General features: G+C 44.1%; 1 protein-coding gene across 1 annotated transcript; it reads right to left on the reverse strand.

The window, feature by feature from the left end:
- Positions 1-560: 560 nt before the first annotated feature.
- On the reverse strand, positions 561-15370 carry SOX30 (SRY-box transcription factor 30). Its single transcript, XM_072145491.1, has 5 exons — positions 14840-15370; positions 12873-13112; positions 12453-12575; positions 10107-10470; positions 561-903 (listed from the first exon to the last, which is right to left on the reverse strand). The coding sequence occupies exons 1-5, from the start codon at positions 15228-15230 to the stop codon at positions 603-605; spliced, it is 1419 nt and encodes a 472-aa protein (XP_072001592.1). The 5' UTR covers positions 15231-15370; the 3' UTR covers positions 561-602.
- Between the last annotated feature and the right edge of the window lie 6683 nt (positions 15371-22053).

A 22053-nucleotide genomic window follows, 5' to 3' on the forward strand; every position in this document is an offset into this window, starting at 1 on the left:
CTTACGGCCACGCCCCCAATTTCCGTAGCGTGCATGCCGGCGCGGATGCGCCACAATCCGATCGCGTGCGCCAAAATCCCTGGGCAATTCAGGGAAAATCGGCGCAAATCGGAAATATTTGGGTAACCCGTCGGAAAAACACAATTCGGGCCCTTAGTAAATGACGCCAGTGTTCCGGTATCTCCGGCACTCCCATAGGCGTAGTAGTAAACGTGCTTGACCTGCTGCACTAACAATTACTGAAAACGGGACCTCTGTTCTCATGATTGTTGGGGGTCAAAGCGGGCGTATAGTTTATTACCTTTCCTGTGGGGTCTTGGTACAACCCCTTGGTACATGCACACAATGCATGCTATGCCAGGCGTGTGTATGCTCACCCCTCTCTCCATAGTGGGTACGGGAAAGGGTAGACGGCACGGTGATACGTGTGCCACGCGCCATAGCCTTCTCTGGGGATGGATATTTAGCCGCATAATATCCGTCTGTGTGCATGAGGCCTATGTTCGCTGCCAAATAGATTGTAATTGCTGTGGAATGAAGAGATCCAGACATAAAATATGTAAATTAAAAAAATCTTTACAATTTTTTTTTTTTAAACTTCTTTAAAGTTCCCGTAGAAGATTAATTTCAGGCTCATCCTCGATGTCCGTCACATTAACATCTTCATTTTCTTCGCCAGACACCATATGGCTGAAATCCACTGGCTCTATAGACGATAAATCCCCATCGGATTCTGTATGGAACGGGTTTCCTTCCATGTTGGGGCAGCCGCAGGAGTCGTCACTTTCCTGACAAGGGTAGTCTCTGTTCAAAGCTGAAAGCATGGGCTCCCTCTGGTGGCTCTGGTCCTGATAACACCTCTGGTAATTTGCGCTGTAAGGCCATATGCTGTGAGCATAAGTGCTAGGAGACAGGACAAGATTCATTATAAAGAACCTGAACACTGAGGCCCTCAGCAATCAGAAAAACAGCAGGAACAGTACCTAAAAGAGTCCAGGGATAATAAACACAGGGATGTCACAATACAGGGATAATACACACAGGGATGTCACAGTACTGGGATAATACACACAGTGATGTCACAGTACAGGGATAATACACATAGTGATGTCACAGTACAGAGATAATACACAAAGTGATGTCACAGTACAGGATAATACACATAGTGATGTCACAGTACAGAGATAATACACACAGTGATGTCACAGTACAGGGATAATACACACAGTGATGTCACAGTACAGGGATAATACACATAGTGATGTCACAGTACAGAGATAATACACAAAGTGATGTCACAGTACAGGATAATACACACAGTGATGTCACAGTACAGGGATAATACACACAGTGATGTCACAGTACAGGAATAATACACACAGTGATGTCACAGTACAGGATAATACACACAGTGATGTCACAGTACAGGGATAATACACATAGTGATGTCACAGTACAGGATAATACACACAGTGGTGTCACATTACAGGGATAATACACACAGTGATGTCACAGTACTGGGATAATACACACAGTGATGTCACAGTACAGGGATAATACACACAGTGATGTCACAGTACAGAGATAATACACACAGTGATGTCACGGTACAGGGATAATACACACAGTGATGTCACAGTACAGGGATAATACACATAGTGATGTCACAGTACAGAGATAATACACAAAGTGATGTCACAGTACAGGATAATACACACAGTGATGTCACAGTACAGAGATAATACACACAGGGATGTCACAATACAGGGATAATACACACAGGGATGTCACAGTACAGGGATAATACACACAGTGATGTCACAGTACAGGGATAATACACACAGGGATGTCACAATACAGGGATAATACAAACAGGGATGTCACAGTACAGGGATAATACACACAGTGATGTCACAGTACAGGGATAATACACACAGTGATGTCACAGTACAGGAATAATACACACAGTGATGTCACAGTACAGGATAATACACACAGTGATGTCACAGTACAGGGATAATACACATAGTGATGTCACAGTACAGGATAATACACACAGTGGTGTCACATTACAGGGATAATACACACAGTGATGTCACAGTACTGGGATAATACACACAGTGATGTCACAGTACAGGGATAATACACACAGTGATGTCACAGTACAGAGATAATACACACAGTGATGTCATGGTACAGGGATAATACACACAGTGATGTCACAGTACAGGGATAATACACATAGTGATGTCACAGTACAGAGATAATACACAAAGTGATGTCACAGTACAGGATAATACACACAGTGATGTCACAGTACAGAGATAATACACACAGGGATGTCACAATACAGGGATAATACACACAGGGATGTCACAGTACAGGGATAATACACACAGTGATGTCACAGTACAGGGATAATACACACAGGGATGTCACAATACAGGGATAATACAAACAGGGATGTCACAGTACAGGGATAATACACACAGTGATGTCACAGCACAGGGATAATACACACAGTGATGTCACAGTACAGAGATAATACACAAAGTGATGTCACAGTACAGGATAATACACACAGTGATGTCACAGTACAGAGATAATACACACAGTGATGTCACAGTACAGAGATAATACACACAGTGATGTCACAGTACAGGGATAATACACACAGTGATGTCACAGTACAGGGATAATACACACAGGGATGTCACAATACAGGGATAATACACACAGTGATGTCACAGTACAGAGATAATACACACAGTGATGTCACAGAACAGGGATAATACACAAAGTGATGTCACAGTACAGAGATAATACACACAGTGATGTCACAATACAGGGATAATACACACAGGGATGTCACAATACAGGGATAATACACACAGTAATGTCACAGTACAGAGATAATACACACAGTGATGTCACAGAACAGGGATAATACACAAAGTGATGTCACAGTTCAGGGATAATACACACAGTGATGTCACAGTACAGGGATAATACACACAGCGATGCGAGCAGGGCCCTCACTCCTATTGTTCCATATGACTGTTTGTACTCTGTAATATAATACAATATTTGTACATGTCCCCTATGTTTTGTAAAGCGCTACAGACTATGATGGCGCTATATAAATAAAGATTATTATTATGTTAGTATGTGACTATATATATATATATATATATATATATATATATATATATATATATATATGATGTCACAGTATGTCACCCCTATTCACTTTTAGGGGGTGGGTCTTCAATACTACAATCTCAGTTCCATATAAATAAATCACTGGTCGACCATCTGCATTATAGTTTCATAGTTTCTTTTATAGTTTCATAGTTTCTACGGTTGAAAAAAGACACTTGTCCATCAAGTTCAACCAAGGAAGGGAAGGGATTTGATGAGGAAGGGATTTAGGGGAAACAATTCTATATAACATAACCATCAATGGTATTTAGGTGTAAAAAGGCATCTAGACCCTTCTTGAAGCTCTCTACTGTCCCTGCTGTGACCAGCGCCTGAGGCAGGCTATTCCACAGATTGACCGTTCTCATAGTAAAAAAGCCCTGTCGCCTCCGGTGATTAAACCGTGATTTCTCCAAACGGAGACAGTGCCCCCTCGTCTTTTGATTTGATCTAATCTGAAACAACTTACCACCATATTTTTTGTATGGACCATTCATATATTTAAATAAATTAATCATGTCCCCTCGTAGTCGTCTCTTTTCCAGACTAAATAAATCTACTTGTTTTAATCTTTCCTCATAACTAAGACCCTCCATGCCCCTTATCATTTTTGTGGCTCTACGTTGAACCCTCTCCAGCTCCAGGGCATCCTTTTTATGGACCGGTGCCCAGAACTGGACAGCATATTCCAGGTGTGGCCGAACCAGTGCCTTGTATAGTGGTAATATTACATCCCTATCACGAGAGTCCATACCACTTTTGATACATGACAAGATCCTACTGGCTTTAGAGGCAGCTGATTGACATTGCATGCTGTTATTCAATTTATGATCTACTAGTACCCCCAGGTCCTTCTCAACAAGGGACTCACCCAGATTTACTCCCCCAAGGACATATTTTGCCTTTGGATTATTGGCCCCCAGGTGCATAACATTACATTTATCCACATTAAACCTCATTTGCCAAGTGGATGACCAAACATTCAGTTTGTCCAAGTCACCCTGCAGCCTATGAACATCCTCCATAGACTGTATTACACTACACAGTTTGGTGTCATCTGCAAAAATAGACACAGTGCTATTAATTCCTACCTCTATATCATTAATAAATATATTAAATAGTAGAGGGCCAAGCACAGAACCCTGAGGTACACCACTCATAACTGGTGACCATTCCGAGTAGGAATCATTGACCACAACTCTCTGGATACGATCCTTCAGCCAGTTTTCAATCCAATTGCAAATGATTTCTGCCAAACCAATAGCCCTAATTTTACCCATCAGGCGTCTATGAGGGACAGTGTCAAATGCCTTTGCAAAGTCCAAGAACACAATATCCACAGCTGCTCCTCCATCCAGGCACCTGCTCACCTCTTCATAAAAGCAGATAAGGTTAGTTTGACAACTTCTATTCTTAGTAAACCCATGCTGGCTGTCACTTATTATACTATTTGATGTCACATACTCCAGTATATAGTCTTTTACTAACCCTTCCAATACTTTCCCCACAATGGAAGTTAAGCTTACAGGCCTGTAATTGCCAGGCGAAGTTCTAGAGCCCTTTTTATATGTTGGCACCACATTTGCCTTGCGCCAGTCACTTGGCACCACACCAGACATTACAGAATCCCTGAAGATTTTAGCCAGCGGTACAGCAATAACAGAACTGAGTTCTTTAAGAACTCTGGGGTGTAACCCATCTGGTCCAGGAGCTTTGTACACATTGATTTTATTGAGCTTAGATTGGATAATGTCTACATTCAGCCAGTCTACTATATTACAGGGTGAATGACCCGCACTGGCACCACCCAAGTCAGAAGTTCTCTCTTCTATTGTATAAACAGAGCTAAAAAACCTATTAAGTATCTCCGCCTTCTCCTGGTCTCCAGTCACCGATGCCCCATTTTCAGAATAAAGGGGTCCAACCTGTTGTGACCCATTTTTTTTTGCATTGATATACCTAAAAAATTTCTTGGGATTTGTTTTGCTATCTTTAGCTACCTGTCTTTCATTTTGTATTTTGGCTGATTTGATTTCTTTTTTACAGATTTTGGTAAGTTTTTTGTAAGTATTGAAAGCCTCAGGTGACCCGTCAGATTTATATTTTTTAAATGCCCTCTTTTTCTCATTAATTGCCCTTTTAACTGTAGCTGTAAGCCACGCGGGGTGTAATCTAGCCCGTCTATACTTGTTACCTATTGGAATAAATTTAGAAGTATAAAAACCCAGGATAGATTTGAATTTCTCCCATTTAACATTAGTATCACCATGTGACAGTATCTGATCCCAGTCTATATCCTGTATTGCAGCCCTGAATTTTTGGAAATTAGCCCTCTTAAAATTCAAAGTTTTCGATTTTCCCACCTGTTTCTGCTTTTTAAAGTTTAAGAGGAAAATAATTATATTATGATCGCTGTTCCCAAGGGGTTCCCGGATCCTGACATTTTGGACAATCTCCTCATTGTTAGAAATCACAAGGTCCAACAATGCGTCACCTCTTGTGGGATCTTCTACAAGCTGCAACATAAAATTATCCTGCAGAAAGTTGATAAAATGTCTCCCCTTCATAGATGAAGACGAGCCCTGACCCCAATTTATATTTGGAAAGTTAAAGTCTCCCATAATCACTACGGTCCCCTCCTGTGCAGCCCGCTCCATCTGTTTATATAGGTGACCCTCTATTTCCTCAGAGATGTTAGGGGGTCTATAAATTACACCAAAAATAATTTTCTCAAAGCTCTCTTGGCTTTGAATTTCAACCCACAAAGTTTCAGCCTCCTCACACTCTGAGACCACTGACTCATTCACAATCGCTTTTAAGTCTCTTCTGACATACAGACATACACCACCTCCCCTCCTATTTGCCCTGTCTTTCCGAAAGAGTGTAAAACCTTGAATATTAACAACCCAATCATGCGATGCATCGAGCCATGTCTCTACTACACCAACAACATCTAACTGTTCCTCTAATATCAGAGCCTCAAGCTCGCCCATTTTGCCTGAGATACTTCTGGCATTTGTGAACATACAATTTAATTTTCCACAGTTATTTATCTGATTTAAAGTAATTTTACTGGCACATATATCCTCACCACTGTTCTGCAACTTGTGGATCTCCTTATCCACTGCCTTAGGCCCCCATACACCGCCCACATCACCACCCACCAACATAACCTGCCCCCTCTCTGACCTGTCTACCCCTTCAGTGTCTTCCTTTTCCTCCTCCCCCGAACCTAGTTTAAATACTCCGCCACCCCTGCTAGGATCTTCTCCCCCAGCACAGCAGCCCCCCTTCCACTTAGGTGCAAGTTATCTGCAGAAAACAGCTTGTACCCCAGTGAAAAGTCAGCCCAATGCTCTAGGAACCCAAATCCCTCTGCTCTACACCAGGATCTGAGCCATGCATTTAACTCCCTGAGCTCCCGCTGTCTGCTCTGTGTAGCGCATGGCACAGGTAGAATTCCGGAGAATACTACCTTGGAGGTCCTTTCCTTAAGCTTTGAACCTAGTTCTTTAAAATTATTCTTCAGGCTCCTCCACCTACCATCTATTCTGTCATTGGTACCAACATGGACCACGACAGCTGGGTCATCCCCAGCCCCTCCCAGTAATTTATCCACCCTTTCCACCACATGCCGAACCCTGGCACCAGGGAGACAGCAAACCATTCGGTTGAGGCGGTCTTGGCGACAAATTATTCTATCCGTCTTCCTGATTATAGAGTCCCCTACAACCACTAGCTGCCTTGGCTTACCTGCACTCCCATCCACCCTACTACTAGCTGGTCTGCTCCCCCGGGTGTGAGGGAGAGCAGGATCCGCTAGGGCTGCCATTTCTGACACTGACGTCCTTACATCATTGCACAATTTTGCAATTTTGCTTGGATGTTCAGAGTCAGAGTTGGCCTTCCTTTTCTTTGACCCCTTCCTACCCCCTCTAGTTACAGTAACCTACCCCCTCTAGTTACAGTTACAGCATTTCTGTCCATTATGCCATTTCCAAGATGTTTTCAACTTAATCCATATGCTAATGGTATGCTAATTGGTGCACCCTCAGTGTGTCCTCAGCACCCGTAGCAATGTTTTTTTTGCCTAAATCACTTCCCTCTTCTCCCAGTGCTTCCCTGCAGTTCTTACAAGACAAATCTCCTGCTTATCTCATGGATAGGGTAGTGGTCCGGGTAGGAATAGCAGTGCTCTGGGCGCTGAGAAACACCCTAGATGCACCAACTGCCTCATTAGCATACAGATTTAAATGGGAATTTCTCAGATACTGGATGGAAATAATATTGATATTTTTTAAATCACAGTACACTCCTCTACAACATGCTGCCAGCAGATTATCACGCTGGGCGGAGGTAGTGGACTCGCTTTAAAGGACACCTGTCATCAGGTCTGTGTCACTAGTCCTGTCACTACTACCTGTTGGAGCAGCTCACAAGGATCCATCACAGCCTTTATCTAGTTATTTCATACATTATTCATTGTAAAATCATCTATTTTTTATCATGTAAATGAGGCTGGTCACATGGTCAGAGGCAGTGATGTCACCCCTGTTACCCCTCCCCTCTCCTCCCCCTGCTCATGTCTGTGTGTAATGTATAGTAAAGCAGTGCTAGTGTGTGTGCTGCATCTGCTGACATGCTGCATCCTCCTAATATACAGGTGAGAGACACAGACATCAGCTACACATGAATCTGACATGTTCTGCTGTAACATGGCTGCCTGGAGCTGCTGTATCTCTCCTATACACACACACACAGGCTGCAGGGGGTGTGGCCACCAGCACCAGGAAGCACATTATTATACAGCCTCACATCATTATACAGGCTGTCAGTCAAGCACTGGGGGTGTGGCTGTGCCTCCCACTCATGAACAGAGTAGACAGCTTGAATATGCTAATGCTTCATTGGACATTTCACAGGTCATTTGCATACAGCTTTAGGACCTCATTGCTTAGGTTTACAGGCATGTAGAGGGACAATGAAGGGATAGAGGCAATGCTCTCTAATGGCAGTTTATGAAAATATATTTAGTTTAGGGGGGTTATTTTGCATGACGGGTTCTCTTTAAAATATTTGCCACAACTATTTGCCAGAACCCCTCGATGAATGAGAAGCTCAAGGTCTTGTTAATCCGCAGACAAATGACTTCTTATTTCACTGCCTTTACAATTGCTAAAAAAAGAGTCAACGTCTTGCCTAAGAGACCTTAAATCACCCTGGCTGACCCGGCTTCTTCCTCAGCTGAAGTTTTTCCTTCTCACTTCAAAGTTTTTGATGATACAATCAGAAATTTGCTCCAGATCATCATATGACTACTCCCCCACCATCCGTCAAGCACAGATCCTGCTGCTCAGCTGGTATTATCTCAGACGACACATCTGTGTACTTATACATGAATGTGGTTTATGACTGTAGGCTGTCCAGTTTTTGGTCTCGATTTGATGATGACATCTTAGTCATCTCTAAGGCCATCTATTCACCTGGAAAATGCAGACGTTTCTATGACTGATGCTCCCAACTTTCCTGGATGGATTCAGCGGGACAGTCTTGGTTTTTGGGCACTGTCCCGTCATCCGGGGTGGTTGGAAGAATGTCCTTTGGTGTCCTGCAATGTCTCGCCTCCTGGTCCCAGCCCCGACACATTAGGTGAAGAGCCGAGAATACAAGGTAGGATGGAGGTCAACGCCAACAATATGATGGAGGAGGAAGGCCAAAGGCCACAATATGAGGGCGTAGGGAGGTCACAATATGAGGGAGGCCACAATATGAAGGAGGACGGAGGCCACAATACGAGGGAGGAGGGAAGCCAAGATATGAGGGAGGACAGAGGCCACAATATGAAAGGAATTGAGGGCAGGGGGACACAATAGGAAGCGGAGGAAAAGAGGGGCCACGATATGAGAAGGGGGATAGAGTACAGAAAGTATTATATATACAAGTGAAGGGGAGATAAATAAACGTAAAATGAGAATAAAATGAAAGAAAGGATATTATATGTAGCTGGGTTGCATTAGAGGGTTTTAACTGGGTCCTTTGGGGGAGTTGGCCATTGGAATGATGTATTATACTATATGGGGGTATAAGCTCAATATTATACAGTGTTAGTCCCTCTTTCTCTAGCCCAAAAATTGGGAGGTAGTGTGAGTAATTTGGAATGGGGCACAGCAGTCTTTCTAGTTACACACCTGGTCACACAATTCAACCTTAACAATTTCCATCACAATTTGTGATCCTTGTTATAGTTGCACAACATTTACAAGACTTCAATTGAAAGAATCACCTACATTACTACCTGTAGGGAGTCTACCACCTCTCTACAACAGGCTGGCAATAGGTTACAATGCTTGGCGGTAACTCCCTTTAAAGGAAACCTACCACTTAAAAGTGGTAGGTTTTATACACATATACATGGCACCAGCTCAGGATGAGCTGGTGCCAGAGCATATTTTTGTTAGGGGAACAAAGCCCCTATCACAGATTTATAAGTTATATTAATTTATAACTCGGCGCACCGCACTTGGGCACAGCGCACCATGCGGGCACCCGTGCGTGCGCCGGATTGTAAAGTGCTGGAGAGCCGGTGACGTCAGGGACTGATGACCCTTTAACGGACTGATACATTAAGGAGTTTATTCCCCTCCATCAGCTAATCCTCCCATCTCCTTTATACACATGCATGCCTAGTTCTTCATGCAGCATCCTACAAATGGGGGGAGCTGTATCATCAAGTTTCTGAGGTGAAACTGTTCTAGTTGCCTACAAAAACCAATCAGAGCTCAGCTTTAATTTTATAAACGGCTGTGGGAAAATGAAAGCTGAGCTCTGAATGGTTGCCATGGGCAACTAGAACCGCTCTGCTCTAAGAGACTTATGATCTCCCCCATGGTGATGATCCTGCTTACCTGGATGGAAAAAATGGTGATCCGTAAAGGTAAAGAGGCTGTTGGTAAGCATACTGTGCCGGGTATCCGAAGTAACCAGAGCACAAGGGAGGACATGGCAGAATACCAGAGGGTGGCATAAGCACAGGGATTCTGTTGTAATCACCGGGGTAGTACAGCTCTGGCATGGACGGCCTCTCTAGAGATTCAGCCGATGGAAGCTCCGAAGACTGGATTGAACTGAACGTGGATGGAGACTGATGTCCCTGCAGGAATTGTTCTGGGTCTGGCGTCTCGGGATGTGACGCTGCGGTCCCTGGGGGGATCACTGTGTTGGGTTGCACATAGCAGTCAGTAGTGGGTAGCAATGTGGCGCCTTCTTCCCCTTGAAAAAGAAGAAAGATTTACTAACAAATTCTGAAGACTATCTACGGTAATTACCTACAATCCCAAACCATAAATACCTATGAAACACAACTTAGCCCAACTGCTCACAGCTACAATCCCAAACCATAAATACCTATTAAAGAATGTACCGTAAACTTGCACAATGTAATTGTACAAAACCTTTCTTAAAGGAAACCTACCATCAGGGTGACAGGTTTATGGACAGCCCGATGCTTTTTTTTTATTAAAACTTTAAGTCCCCTAGATATATAAAAAGCTGCTTTCATATGAGAATTTTCTTCGGAGGCTACTGGGGGGTGGAGTAGCCGCGCCATTCAGGGGGAGCTATGGCTACTCCACGCCCCAGTATCCTCTTTCGATACCTCCTAAAGGTACACGATGTAGCTGCGTGCACTGTCAACGAAAGTGGAGCATGCGCAATTAGCTCAGGCTCTGGAGACGAGGTTGTGTAGCTGGAGCTGCCGTGCATGCGCAGGACTCCTGATTCATAGTAGACGCCCTGAAGACTGCCCTTAGGAGGTGTCGGATGAGGCTACAGGGGCGTGGAGTAGCCGTAGCTCCCGCTCCACAATGCGGCTACTCAACGCCCCAGTATACTCCATAAAAAATTTAGATACAAAATAAACTGGCCCAGAGTACAAAGACTTACCTCTACCCACCAAAATGCATCCCATACTCATTACCCGCCCAACTAAGGGACAGTTCCCATCTGCTTTTTGCAGTTTCTGCTTTAAAAAAAAAAAAAAACGGATTGTAATCTAAACATATGTCTGGAAGGATACATCAATAGCAAAGTATCCGTTTTTTTTAATGGATACCTTGCTTTCCGTTAGCGTCAGTTAGTATCTGTCAAGGAGATATTAATCGTGAATGTATAAGATTGGTTTAGCTATAGGGTAATTACAAACTTTGTTTAAATATTTGGCATCTATTGAAGCGTCCAGGCAGCTTTTATGACATCCTGGAGCTTTAGCAGCCTGATAACCTCTGACCTGAAGACTGGTCTCCCTACCCTCCCTCTTCTCCATCAGGATTTGGAAACAAAAGACTGTTTAAATATTCCTGGACTCTCCCCCCTCATTAAAACTTTGCCCAATCCTGAATGACCCTGTGGACTAATTAATGAATGGGAGGTTCTGAAACCTGAACCAAACTGAGAAGATATAAAATAATATGAAATCCAAGAATTGGTGTTCACATTTTGGGGGCTGCTTGACAAGCTGAGTGTGTTCCTTATTTCTCCCACCCCCAGGGAATCAGGATTTACTTTAACTGTTTCTGTTATTTTTCTCCCTTTTTATTTTATAACTGTTTTGCCATGTTGTGTGTCATTTTATTTTGTAATTCTTTTGTTTTTAATATTTTTTTTAGCTTTTCTCTTTAATTTTGGTCCCTGTATGCTCTGCGAACTCATAGCCTTGTGAAGTGTGGTTAGCTGTGTTACTGCTAAAGTACTGAGTGTGCATGTCTAGTGGTGTGACAAGCTGACTGCTTGAGTAGCAAAAGTTGATGTATAGTGGGATACTTATTGGTCCCAGTATAAATGCAATAAGTGGTGTCAGCGGGTCTGGGGGATGCTGGAGCTGTATGAGGTGTGATTTATGCTCAATTTGTGTCCTGAGTGAAAGGTGAGCGCAAGTTTGAGTAGGCTAAATTAACCCGTACAGTTGCACCCCAAGTCACGTGACGAGGCGGCGACGTCCTCGCCATGACAGTATCCGTGTCAAATAATGGAAGGGAATAATGGAAAACTATTGGACAACACTGCAGGTCCATTAAATATGTGGCAAAAACTGTATTTATCATTATCTTTGGTAATTGACTGACGACTGTCTCAAAACTAAGACCCCAACTGATTGTCACAAAAAAAAAAAAATCAATATGTTTCCATTATCAACCTCAATTTGCCATATTATTCAGATTTTTCCCCAAATAAACATTAGCGCCCTGGGAGCTTACCTGTTGGAGGAGCCTGTGGAGCCATTGTGATGGTGTAGGGTGGAGCAGGGACCAGAGAATAGTTGGCTCTGATATTAGGAAGAAATTTTTTGTATTTTCCAAGTCGTGGCTGATAAACCCAATCTTAAAAAGAAAATGAAATTAAAGAACTACCACTACTGCTCAAACTGAAGACAACCAATGATTAAACTGTGTGAATGTAATAGTTTACTCATCTGATCCATACACCAGTCCACTACGGTGGACTTCATGTTATCAGACTAGGATCAGACTACATAGGGTTTGTTTGAATGTCTGTGAGGGTCATGTGATCTCTAACTATCCATGAACAATCGCCCTGCCAAAAGGTCCTGGCAGTGCAATTGCTCATGAAGAGTTAGAGACTACATGGTAGTACAGGCCAAGTATTGTGTGAGGTACCTGGGTATGTTTCCATGTGCTTCGCTTTCAGTTTCCGGGCCTCATCAAAATATGGTTTCTTCTGTTCTTCGGTCAATTTGCTCCATTCGACACCCAACCGGACGCTAATATCTGCATTGTTGGCTTTGGGGTTGGCTTTCGCCAGCTCCGGACGGTGAATTCTTGACCATACCATGAAGGCGTTCATTGGCCGCTTTATCTGACCCCGTTTGTCATAACCAAATGGTTTGTAGGGTTTTTCTGCAATGAAATGACGGCAAATTTAGCTTGTGATCACCAAATAATCCCTAAATGAGCCGCTGTGTAGCTGCGTCTTGAGGGTCACATTACATACACATTCACAAGGTGCAATGTGACCGTAATGTGACAATAAGTCGCTGTGGATCTCTAACCTTTATGGGGTAATCTTGGTTTTAAATAATGATCATGCAATAACAGGCACAGCCATTGCACAATGGTGGTGCGCTTACCCAGATCCTGGGGAGTGACTTTAAAGGGGTTTTCCAGGAATCCTGCAACACAGGACCGACTCTGACCCTCAGTGGACCTAGGTATCTATACTTATGGGTCATCCCTGCCATGGCTCCCAGGGGTTTTTCCAGTAAAACACATTTGATGGAAATCTCCATCAAAATCTATCATGATAAACCAGGGACATTAAACATAAATCCAGGCAACGTGACTGTTGTCATCTTCTTATAATTGGTATCCATGACCTCCTTTCTTCTAAAATCAACTTGAACTCTCAGCCTGGAGGGCTCTGGTGGGTTTTTCCAGAGCCCCTCTGTGCTGTAGCTTCACAGGCTGTTACACTGTGCAGAGCAGGTCTCCCCCCTTGCTTTTCCTACTGCTGTTAGATTACACAGAGTGTAAGACAGGGGTTGGGTGTGACAAGTTCTGCTCATTGTAAGACTATATTCACACGACTGTAGGGGGGCTCGTATATGGCCGCAAGCTTGCAGCCGTACATACATACATCCCCCATAGGCCAGCAATGGGCGCACGGAGCGATACGGTGTACCGCTCTGTACACGGGGAAAAATGGACATGTCCTAACTGTCCCCGTGTTACGGCGTTGTGCGCCATGCATCGCTATGGAGAGGGGAGGGGTCGACGGTGGGCATACGTTGGTGTGAATGTAGCCTTAAAGCCTGTGCCCTGTCGCTCCATTTATAAGTAGAATGGAAGTATCAGAGATTCACTGTCTATGCAAGTGCCAGAGATACCTGGGGGCTGTGCTCTGCAATTTCTTACAATCTAGGTCAATTTGTGAGAATGGGACACAACCCCCCCCCCCCAGATTGCGGGGGTGCTCTGCCCTTGTGATCCATAGGTGTTCCAGTTGTCAACTATTCACAGATCAAAGGCTAATGGTGAACGTGACACATCCCCTTTAATGATTGCTGAGCAGGACTGGTCAACCAGCTGGGATGTAAGGGAGCATCCACGATGGTGCAGAGAACCTGCTAATTCAGTGCAACCCCTTGAAAGGCTTCAAAAATAGAAATTACACTGTGATTTGTTGCTACAAGCAACAAAGACGCTTTCCTTTTAACTTCAAGGGCTAAACGTATTTATAACAATCCTAAATATAGGTTCTCATTATTGAATTTGTGGAGGTCCAACATGTACCCCACACACACATATCAGCTGTTTTGAGCAGCTAATACACAGAGTATGAGGCAGGATGCAGACAGTGCTGTTCTCTGTGTAGTGGCCAGATCATGTCACTGCAGCTTAGCTCCATTTCAAATAAATAGGTGCTGATCAGCGGTAACCGGGTCTGACCACTACATTGAAAATGGCGCTGTCCGATTCCTGTTCCGTTCACCTAGAAACCTGCCCAATTGACTGGTGACACGTGACCTTCCAAAATGTTTGAAAAAACATCTCCATTTTCATAATCGCCATCAGATCCTCCACAAGACCTCCCCAGGTGTGACCCCGTTTCGGGTCGGGGGTGTTACCTGACTGGGATGGAAGAAGGGTGAAGGGAACATCTGTGGTTTCAAGCTTCACTGCTGGTTCCACCTTTAGAGGAGCAGGTGAAAGCGCAGAAGGTGGAAACATCTGAAATCGGATATGTGTCTCCACAGGAAGAGCGTGGAACGTCTCGGGAAGCCTCAGGTCTTCGGGATGGGCAACGGAGAGATCTAGACCTTGAGGGATCTCCTCGGTTTGGAGGTCACAAGAAGCCATTGCTTTTTGGATGATGTCCTCATGGATGTCCTCCATGTTTTGGGTCTTGATCATCAGGTCTTTATCATCCTCCTGTTTTATGCCTGTATTTTCGCTGAGTTTTACTCTGTTTTTGACAATGTTCTTGCTGGATCCTCTGTAGCTTGTAGTTGGCCACATCTCTGGGTCAGTATCACACCTCTTAATTTTTAAAGTAGCACCCTCGACTTGTTTAGTCTCCTCCCCCTTGTCTATTACTGTCTGTTACAACGTCCTCCGCATAACGATCCTAGCAGCGATGAAAGACACGAGCTCGGCACGCCCACACGCAACGGCTGTATTGCTATTGGCTCTTGAAAAGGTCAGCGCCGCCAGCCAATCCTGTGAAAGATTCGAGCCGGCCTCGGACTATACCAACGGGACACGCCCCCTCGTTGCCGTTCAGCAACTCTCGCGAGGTTTAATAGGGTTTAGTGAGCTTTCCTCCTTCCCGCGCTTAGTGTGCGACGTATTCTATCTGCGGGGTCACCAAATTGCGTTACCTCATGGATGTGTGCTGCAGCTGTTACTGAGCACAATATAATACAGAAGCAGCTGCAGCACCGATAACTGTACCATGTGTATATACAAGCATGGTGGTCACACATGATAACAATATTTGTATCGTAATCCCTGCTGCTCCTATGTGGCAGTAATTTGCTATCTTAGAGGTGTAATATATATATATGTGTATATGGAGACCATGGTCTAAAACTACAATCATTACCATCCTAGGACAATTACCTCAAAAATAAAACATAAACCTCCATAAATCCGGCTATATTATGTGGTTTATAACTTTATTACAACAATCTTTCATGGATTGTATAATTAAAGCGAGTCTACCCCTTCACAAAGCCTTATAGTCACCGGCAGTATGTTTTAGAGAGAAAAATCACGGAGATTTCCAACATATTTTATTTTACGCCAGTCATGAGACATTGCCAGTGTAATTTATATGCTAATGAGGCAGTTAGTGAACTCGGGGCACGTCCTCAGAACCCAAAATCACTTCCTTCTTCTAACAATGTCACCCCATGGTTCTTAGTGATGGGTCATTCGCAAACGTAACACTCTTTCGCGTGAACGACCGTAGTAAGCACAGGATAGCTCACTTAACCCCGTCCCCAGGGGCGTCGCTAGGTCAAAAGATCCGGGGCCCGTGCCCCGGATCTTTTGGCCTGTGCCCCGAATGTCCCAGGTCAGTGGGACACTCGTCCCGCTGTCCTGGCATATTTCCCTAATCGTGCTCAGGACGTAGATAGCGATGAGCACTGTAGTGGGGAAGGAGCTGTCGGCTCCGTTCTCCACTACAGAGAGCAGGAGACGCGATCACACAGCGTCTCCTGCTGCAAGCAGCTCACTACAGCGCCGGGAGCAGGAGACGCCGGGTGATGACGTCACCGCTCGTGTCTGACAGTGAACAGGGAGAAGTCAGAGGAAGAGCTAGAGGTGAGTATCAGTGGTTTATTTTTTTAATTATGAGTGGTGGGGGGGCACATTGAGGGGAGTTGGCATGGGGAACATTACAAGAGGCTGTGGGGACATTACTGGGAGCTGTGAAGACATGGGGGGGAGGGGTTGTTAGGGACGTTAGGGACATTATAGAGGGCTTGGGGGACTGTACTAGGGGTTGTGAAGACTTTGTGGGGCTTTGGGGACATTACTGAGGGCTTTGGGGACATTACAGGCAGCTGTGAAGACAGTGGGGACATTACAGGCGACCTTAGGAATACTACTGGGGGCTGTGGGGACATTATTGGGTGCTGTGGGGGGTTTTACAGGGGGCTTTCAGGACATTACTAGGGCTGTGAAGACTTTTGGGGAACTGATGGGGGCATTACTGGGGACTGTGGGAAACATTACAGGGGTCTGCAAAGACATTGGGGGGGATATGTGGGGCATTACATTGGTTTTTGGGAACATTACTGGTGGCTGTGAAAACTTTGGGGGGGTTATGGAGACATTAAAGTGGGCTCCGGGGGTCATTACAGGGGGCTCCGGGGGTCATTACAGGGGGCTCCGGGGTCATTACAGGGGGCTCTGGGGGTCATTACAGGGGGCTGTGAGGACATCTGGGGGGCTGTGAGGACATTTGGGGGCTCTGAGGACATTTGGGGGGCTCTGAGGACAATATTAGGGGCTGTGGATGGACGTTACAGGGAGCTCTGGGACATTACAGAGGGCTGTGAGGGAATTTGGGGGGCTCTGAGGACATTTGGGGGGCTCTGAGGACATTATTGGGGGCTGTGGATGGACTTTACAGGGAGCTCTGGGACATTACAGAGGGCTGTGGGGGACATTATAGAGGTCTCTGGGGAACTTCTCAATGGGGACATTACTCAACTCTAGGGGGACTTTACTTAGTGTAGGTATTTTTAGGTGAGGTTCTTCAGCTAGCATATGGCCACCATAGGAGTACATTGTGCATGGTACGGTGAGCACATTCGTGTGTCACCATGCCATTTCTCCGTAAGAACAGCCCTGCTGCAGGGCTTCTTATAGAGATGGGAGGGGGGAGGAGAGCTCACCCCTCCACCTCCCCAACCAGGCAGTCCTGGCTGTGGCATATCATGTGTGTGTGTGTGTGTGAATGGGGCCTTACAGTAAAGGAGAGGGAATGTTAGGGGTAGCAGCAGGATAACACTGTAAGGGAACCAAGATGTAGGAACAATAAAGAACATGAGATGTCTGTGTGGTGATCTCCACAGGGAGGACACGTGGCTGAAGAAAAGACGCGGTGATGCCAGGACCTAATGGAGAAGATAGAGGACACATCACCTGCAGTCACTGGATGCAACAAGTAGGGATTTCTCCTGTGGTTTCTGTAGCTGTATATACAGGAGTGGGCATTACTGAAATTGTGATACATATGCATTGGGGCCCGTGCCCCGGATCTTTTACCACCCTAGCAACGCCCCTGCCCGTCCCTAATCAGTTCACCACACCCCCTTTAACCTGATAAAATCGGGTTAAAATTGGTGTGGAGTGGGGTGACCGACTGCACTGAGGCCCCCTATAATATATTTCATAGGAAGCTGTTCAGGGGCCAAAAGAGTCACCTCTTCTTAGTGATCTGAGCCTCTTTAACTCGTCCCCCTCTATCCACTGACAAAGGACGTCAGCGGGTGCGGGTCACAAGTCTGAAGCAATGTCTTTCAACGCCGCTGCAGTTTCTCCTGTTCCTGCGATTAGCCTAAAGAGAAGGCAGAAACGGTTAATTATCACTTTTGTCTTCTCCTTTTTTCACTGCATAGCACTCATTAGCACTTTGCAGTGAAAGCAGGAGTTTTATGGGGTCTGCAAGGGCTAATCAGAGCAACTGGGTCAGATCAGACCCAATACAAACTGGGCATTTGCCCAGGACCCCCTGTGCTATAGGGGCAGCCTGCATGTAAACTTTTGTGGGCAGAGGATGTATTGCTCTTTGGTTGAATTCCCGGGTGAAGATGCTTCTCATCTATCTGTCTAGTTATCTATCTTTACACTAAATCCATTTTTACACTATAAAAAAAACTACCATAGTCTCCCCGCTTGCCAAAGACTATACATATCATATATCAAAATAACCATTACACACACCAGAGAATTAATATAATTGCCATTTTGAGTTAATTTAAAGGAAAGCTACCACCACGGATCTAACTATTAAGGTAGATTTGGTGGCAGGTTCCTCTAATGTAGAGTAGTATAGCCCTTTTTAGGGCTAATTCTTTTGTGGCCAATAACTTTATACATTTTAATTACCCCAAAATTCAGATTTTCTAAAGAGGCTACTGAGGCGTGGAGTAGCCGAAGCTGAGGCTACGCGGCGCGGTTACTTCACACCCCTGTAGCCTCTTGCGTTCCGCCTACACTGACATCTTCAGTGCGCAGCTCCTGGTAGCCACGCGCACTCTTCTGCGAAGCTGGGTTCCGTGTGAATGCACAGTCTCTGCTCAGAAGCCGGAGCTTCTGCGCGTGCGCAGAACCCAGCTTCACAGACAGGTGCGCGCAGCTACCAGGAGCTGCACGCTGAAGATGTTGGGGTAGGCGGAACGCAAGAGGCTACTAGGGCGTGGAGTAGCCGCACCGTGTAGCCCCAGCTCAGACTACTACACGCCCCAGTAGCCTCGTTAGAAAATTTGAACATTGGGGAAACAAAAATCTATAAAAGTTATGGGCCACAAAAGAATTACTAGTCTACATTGGAGGAACCTGCCACCGGATCTACCTTCATAGGTAGATCCGTGGTGGTAGGTTTCCTTTAACCCTTACGGGACTCTTTTGGCCTTGAGGACGCGGCCCCATTTTTCAAATCTGGCCTGTGTCACTATAAGTGGTTATAGCTTTGGAACGCTATGAGATATCCAAGGGATTTTGAGATTGTTTTCTCGTGACACATTGTACTTCAAATTAGTTTAAAAATTTGGATGAAATCCTTTGTGTTTAGTTATGAAAAAAAAAGGAGGCAGCAATGCCGAAGGGATTATGACAGGAGGATGTCCTAAGCCGTTCAGGAGATATGTCGATTTCCATGCCTGGTCAATTGTGCTTACCTTTGGATCACCTGGCACCTTCCCGTTACTCCCCTGCGTGTCCCGCTCTGGAGTATGAGGTCCTATTCCGATCCTTTACTGCGTGGTACTTTTAACCTTTCTTCCCATTTCCAAGATGGCCACGCCGTACCTCTCACGCATGCGCGCACTCTGGATGTGGATTGGTGCACGGCATTGTGATGGACTGACATATGTTCATTGTGACTGAACCAACAGAAGGACTTTGTCACATGAATTATCAAGTACATATATATTTTTATGCTGTATATCCCTGCTTTAATATTTGTTTCACTATGCACTTAGCACTTTGTTACACATAGCAAGTACGCTCCTTTGATTGATATGGACTCGGGAGAGTCGTCACGGGTATATAGGGTTAAAGCAAGGGAGCTCTGAATTTTGCACTTTATAATGTAATGGATATATTCGATACTTATCACAAACGCGTCATTTATGTATTACATTGATTTTTTAATGTGTTATGTATTTTTATAAATGTAATTTTATCTTGCACAGTTGTTGGTAATCACCACACCCCTATTTAAGTCAGCTGACTTTCTGCTCAGAATGCTTGATAATGCCTTGATTGAATTGGCAAAACGTCGCACTATTATGGTGGAATAAAACTTTGTTCTTCAGTGGAATTTCCACTTCTCAATTGTCTACTACTGGATACCCCATATGTGGTGGTGACCTGCTGTATGGGCGCACGGCCAGGCATAGAAGGGAAGGAGGCGCCATGTGCTATGTCACATTGTACAGGCTATAATTTTTCTTTTTTTTTTATTGTGGACCTATAGGGGCTTATTTCTTTTGCCACATGAGATGCACTTTTCTGGTATGTAATTTTGGGGCATCTATAGCTAATTGGTGAAATTTTATTAACTCTTTGTTGGTGGAGGAAATGAAAATCATCAATTTTTAGGAAAATTTTTATGTGGTTTTTTTTTTGGCCGTTAACTATACCATAAAAATAGTATATTATTTTTATTCTATGGGTCGCCACGATTACGAAAATACCTCATTTATATAGATTTTTTTTCCCATTTTTACTGAATAAAAAGTAATTTGGCAAAAATGTTGTTCATTTTAGCATCAGCGTCTTTCATATGCATAACTTTTTTATTTTTCGCCTCACAAATCTGTTTAAGGGCTCATTTTTTGCGAGGAGGATTGTTCTTTTCAGTGGTCTTCTTTTAGAGTGCGCAACATTTTTTAAATCACTTTTTAGAGCATTTTTATAGGGTATTAATTAAAAATTTAAAAATTTTTTTTACAGGGTTCACTTTGCGGATCTAATAACGATTCTGTTATGCAGATTGATATGGACGCAGCAATACCAGATATGTGTGGGTTTTGTGTATTTTATTCAATTGTACTGAATAAAAACTAATGTGGAGAAAATCTTATTCATTTTAGCATCACCATCTTTTCATATGCATAACTTTTTTTATTTTTCGGCTGACAAATCTGATTAGGGGCTTATTTTTTTGCTAGAAGAGTTGTTCTTTTTAGTGGGCTTATTTTAGAGTGTATTTTATTCAATTGTACTGAATAAAAACCAATTTGGAGAAAATCTTGTTCATTTTAGCATTTTAGCCGGTGCCAGAAGCAGGACGTTATAGCGCGTCCCCGTGCGCTTAGCATCTAGCCGCAGAAACGTACTATAACGTCTTGGTGCGCCTAGGCGTTAAAAAAATGTATACAAAGATAGAACAAAGATAGAACAAAGATAGACCAATAAGACCAATAAGTTTAAAAATTTGCCAAAAACCACCCAAGACCTGTTGGGTAAATTTGGGACCTAAACCAACTACAGGTCAGTATCGCCCCGTGGTTTAGGATATAAAAATCTACTAGAATAAATGCTGCTCATGGAGATAAATGTAAAGTTTTTTTTAGACATAATTAGATGTGAGTCCGATTGGACGAGGAACATCGGACTCACATCTGAAGGATCCCATGAAGGCACCACATGTAATGATGCCAGGATAATACTCTGACCCCATTGCGCATGCACTGTGACTACAGCGCGGGTGTACTACGTGGCGCCAAAGGAAACGGGGAAGAAAGTGAATATAAAGTTTATTTTTATATACAGACACTTAGAAAAAAAAATCATACAGGGCGATCTGGGACAATAACGCCACTGGTCTGTGGGTAGTTTAGTGGCTTAAATTTCTCTGACAGGTTCCCTTTAAAGCCCTGGTCAGAAAAGGGTTAACCTAATAATATTTAGATTTTCGTTTTAAATATACCCAACCCCTTAGGGAAAAAGCCACTCCCATTTTGCTACTCTTTGTAGATTATAAATCTTTATACATTTACTACATCTCATAGATCCTCAGTGTCATGACAGAACTAGGGTGATACTGCAATGTCACGTGGTCACCGCTGCTCCTCCAAACCATAGAGTCTGGCGCATG

The sequence above is a fragment of the Engystomops pustulosus genome, chromosome 4, assembly GCF_040894005.1.
Source record: "Engystomops pustulosus chromosome 4, aEngPut4.maternal, whole genome shotgun sequence".
In the NCBI taxonomy this organism is placed as follows: domain Eukaryota; kingdom Metazoa; phylum Chordata; class Amphibia; order Anura; family Leptodactylidae; genus Engystomops; species Engystomops pustulosus.

Excerpts from the sequence above, each read along its gene's own strand:
- SOX30 (XM_072145491.1), bottom strand. The coding sequence starts at position 15,230 with ATGTGGCCAACTACAAGCTACAGAGGATCCAGCAAGAACATTGTCAAA. Across the intron at positions 13,113-14,839 it reads CCTTCTTCCATCCCAGTCAG|AAAAACCCTACAAACCATTT; the intron begins GTAACACCCCCG and ends ATTTCATTGCAG. Across the intron at positions 904-10,106 it reads TCACCATTTTTTCCATCCAG|CACTTATGCTCACAGCATAT; the intron begins GTAAGCAGGATC and ends CCTGTCTCCTAG.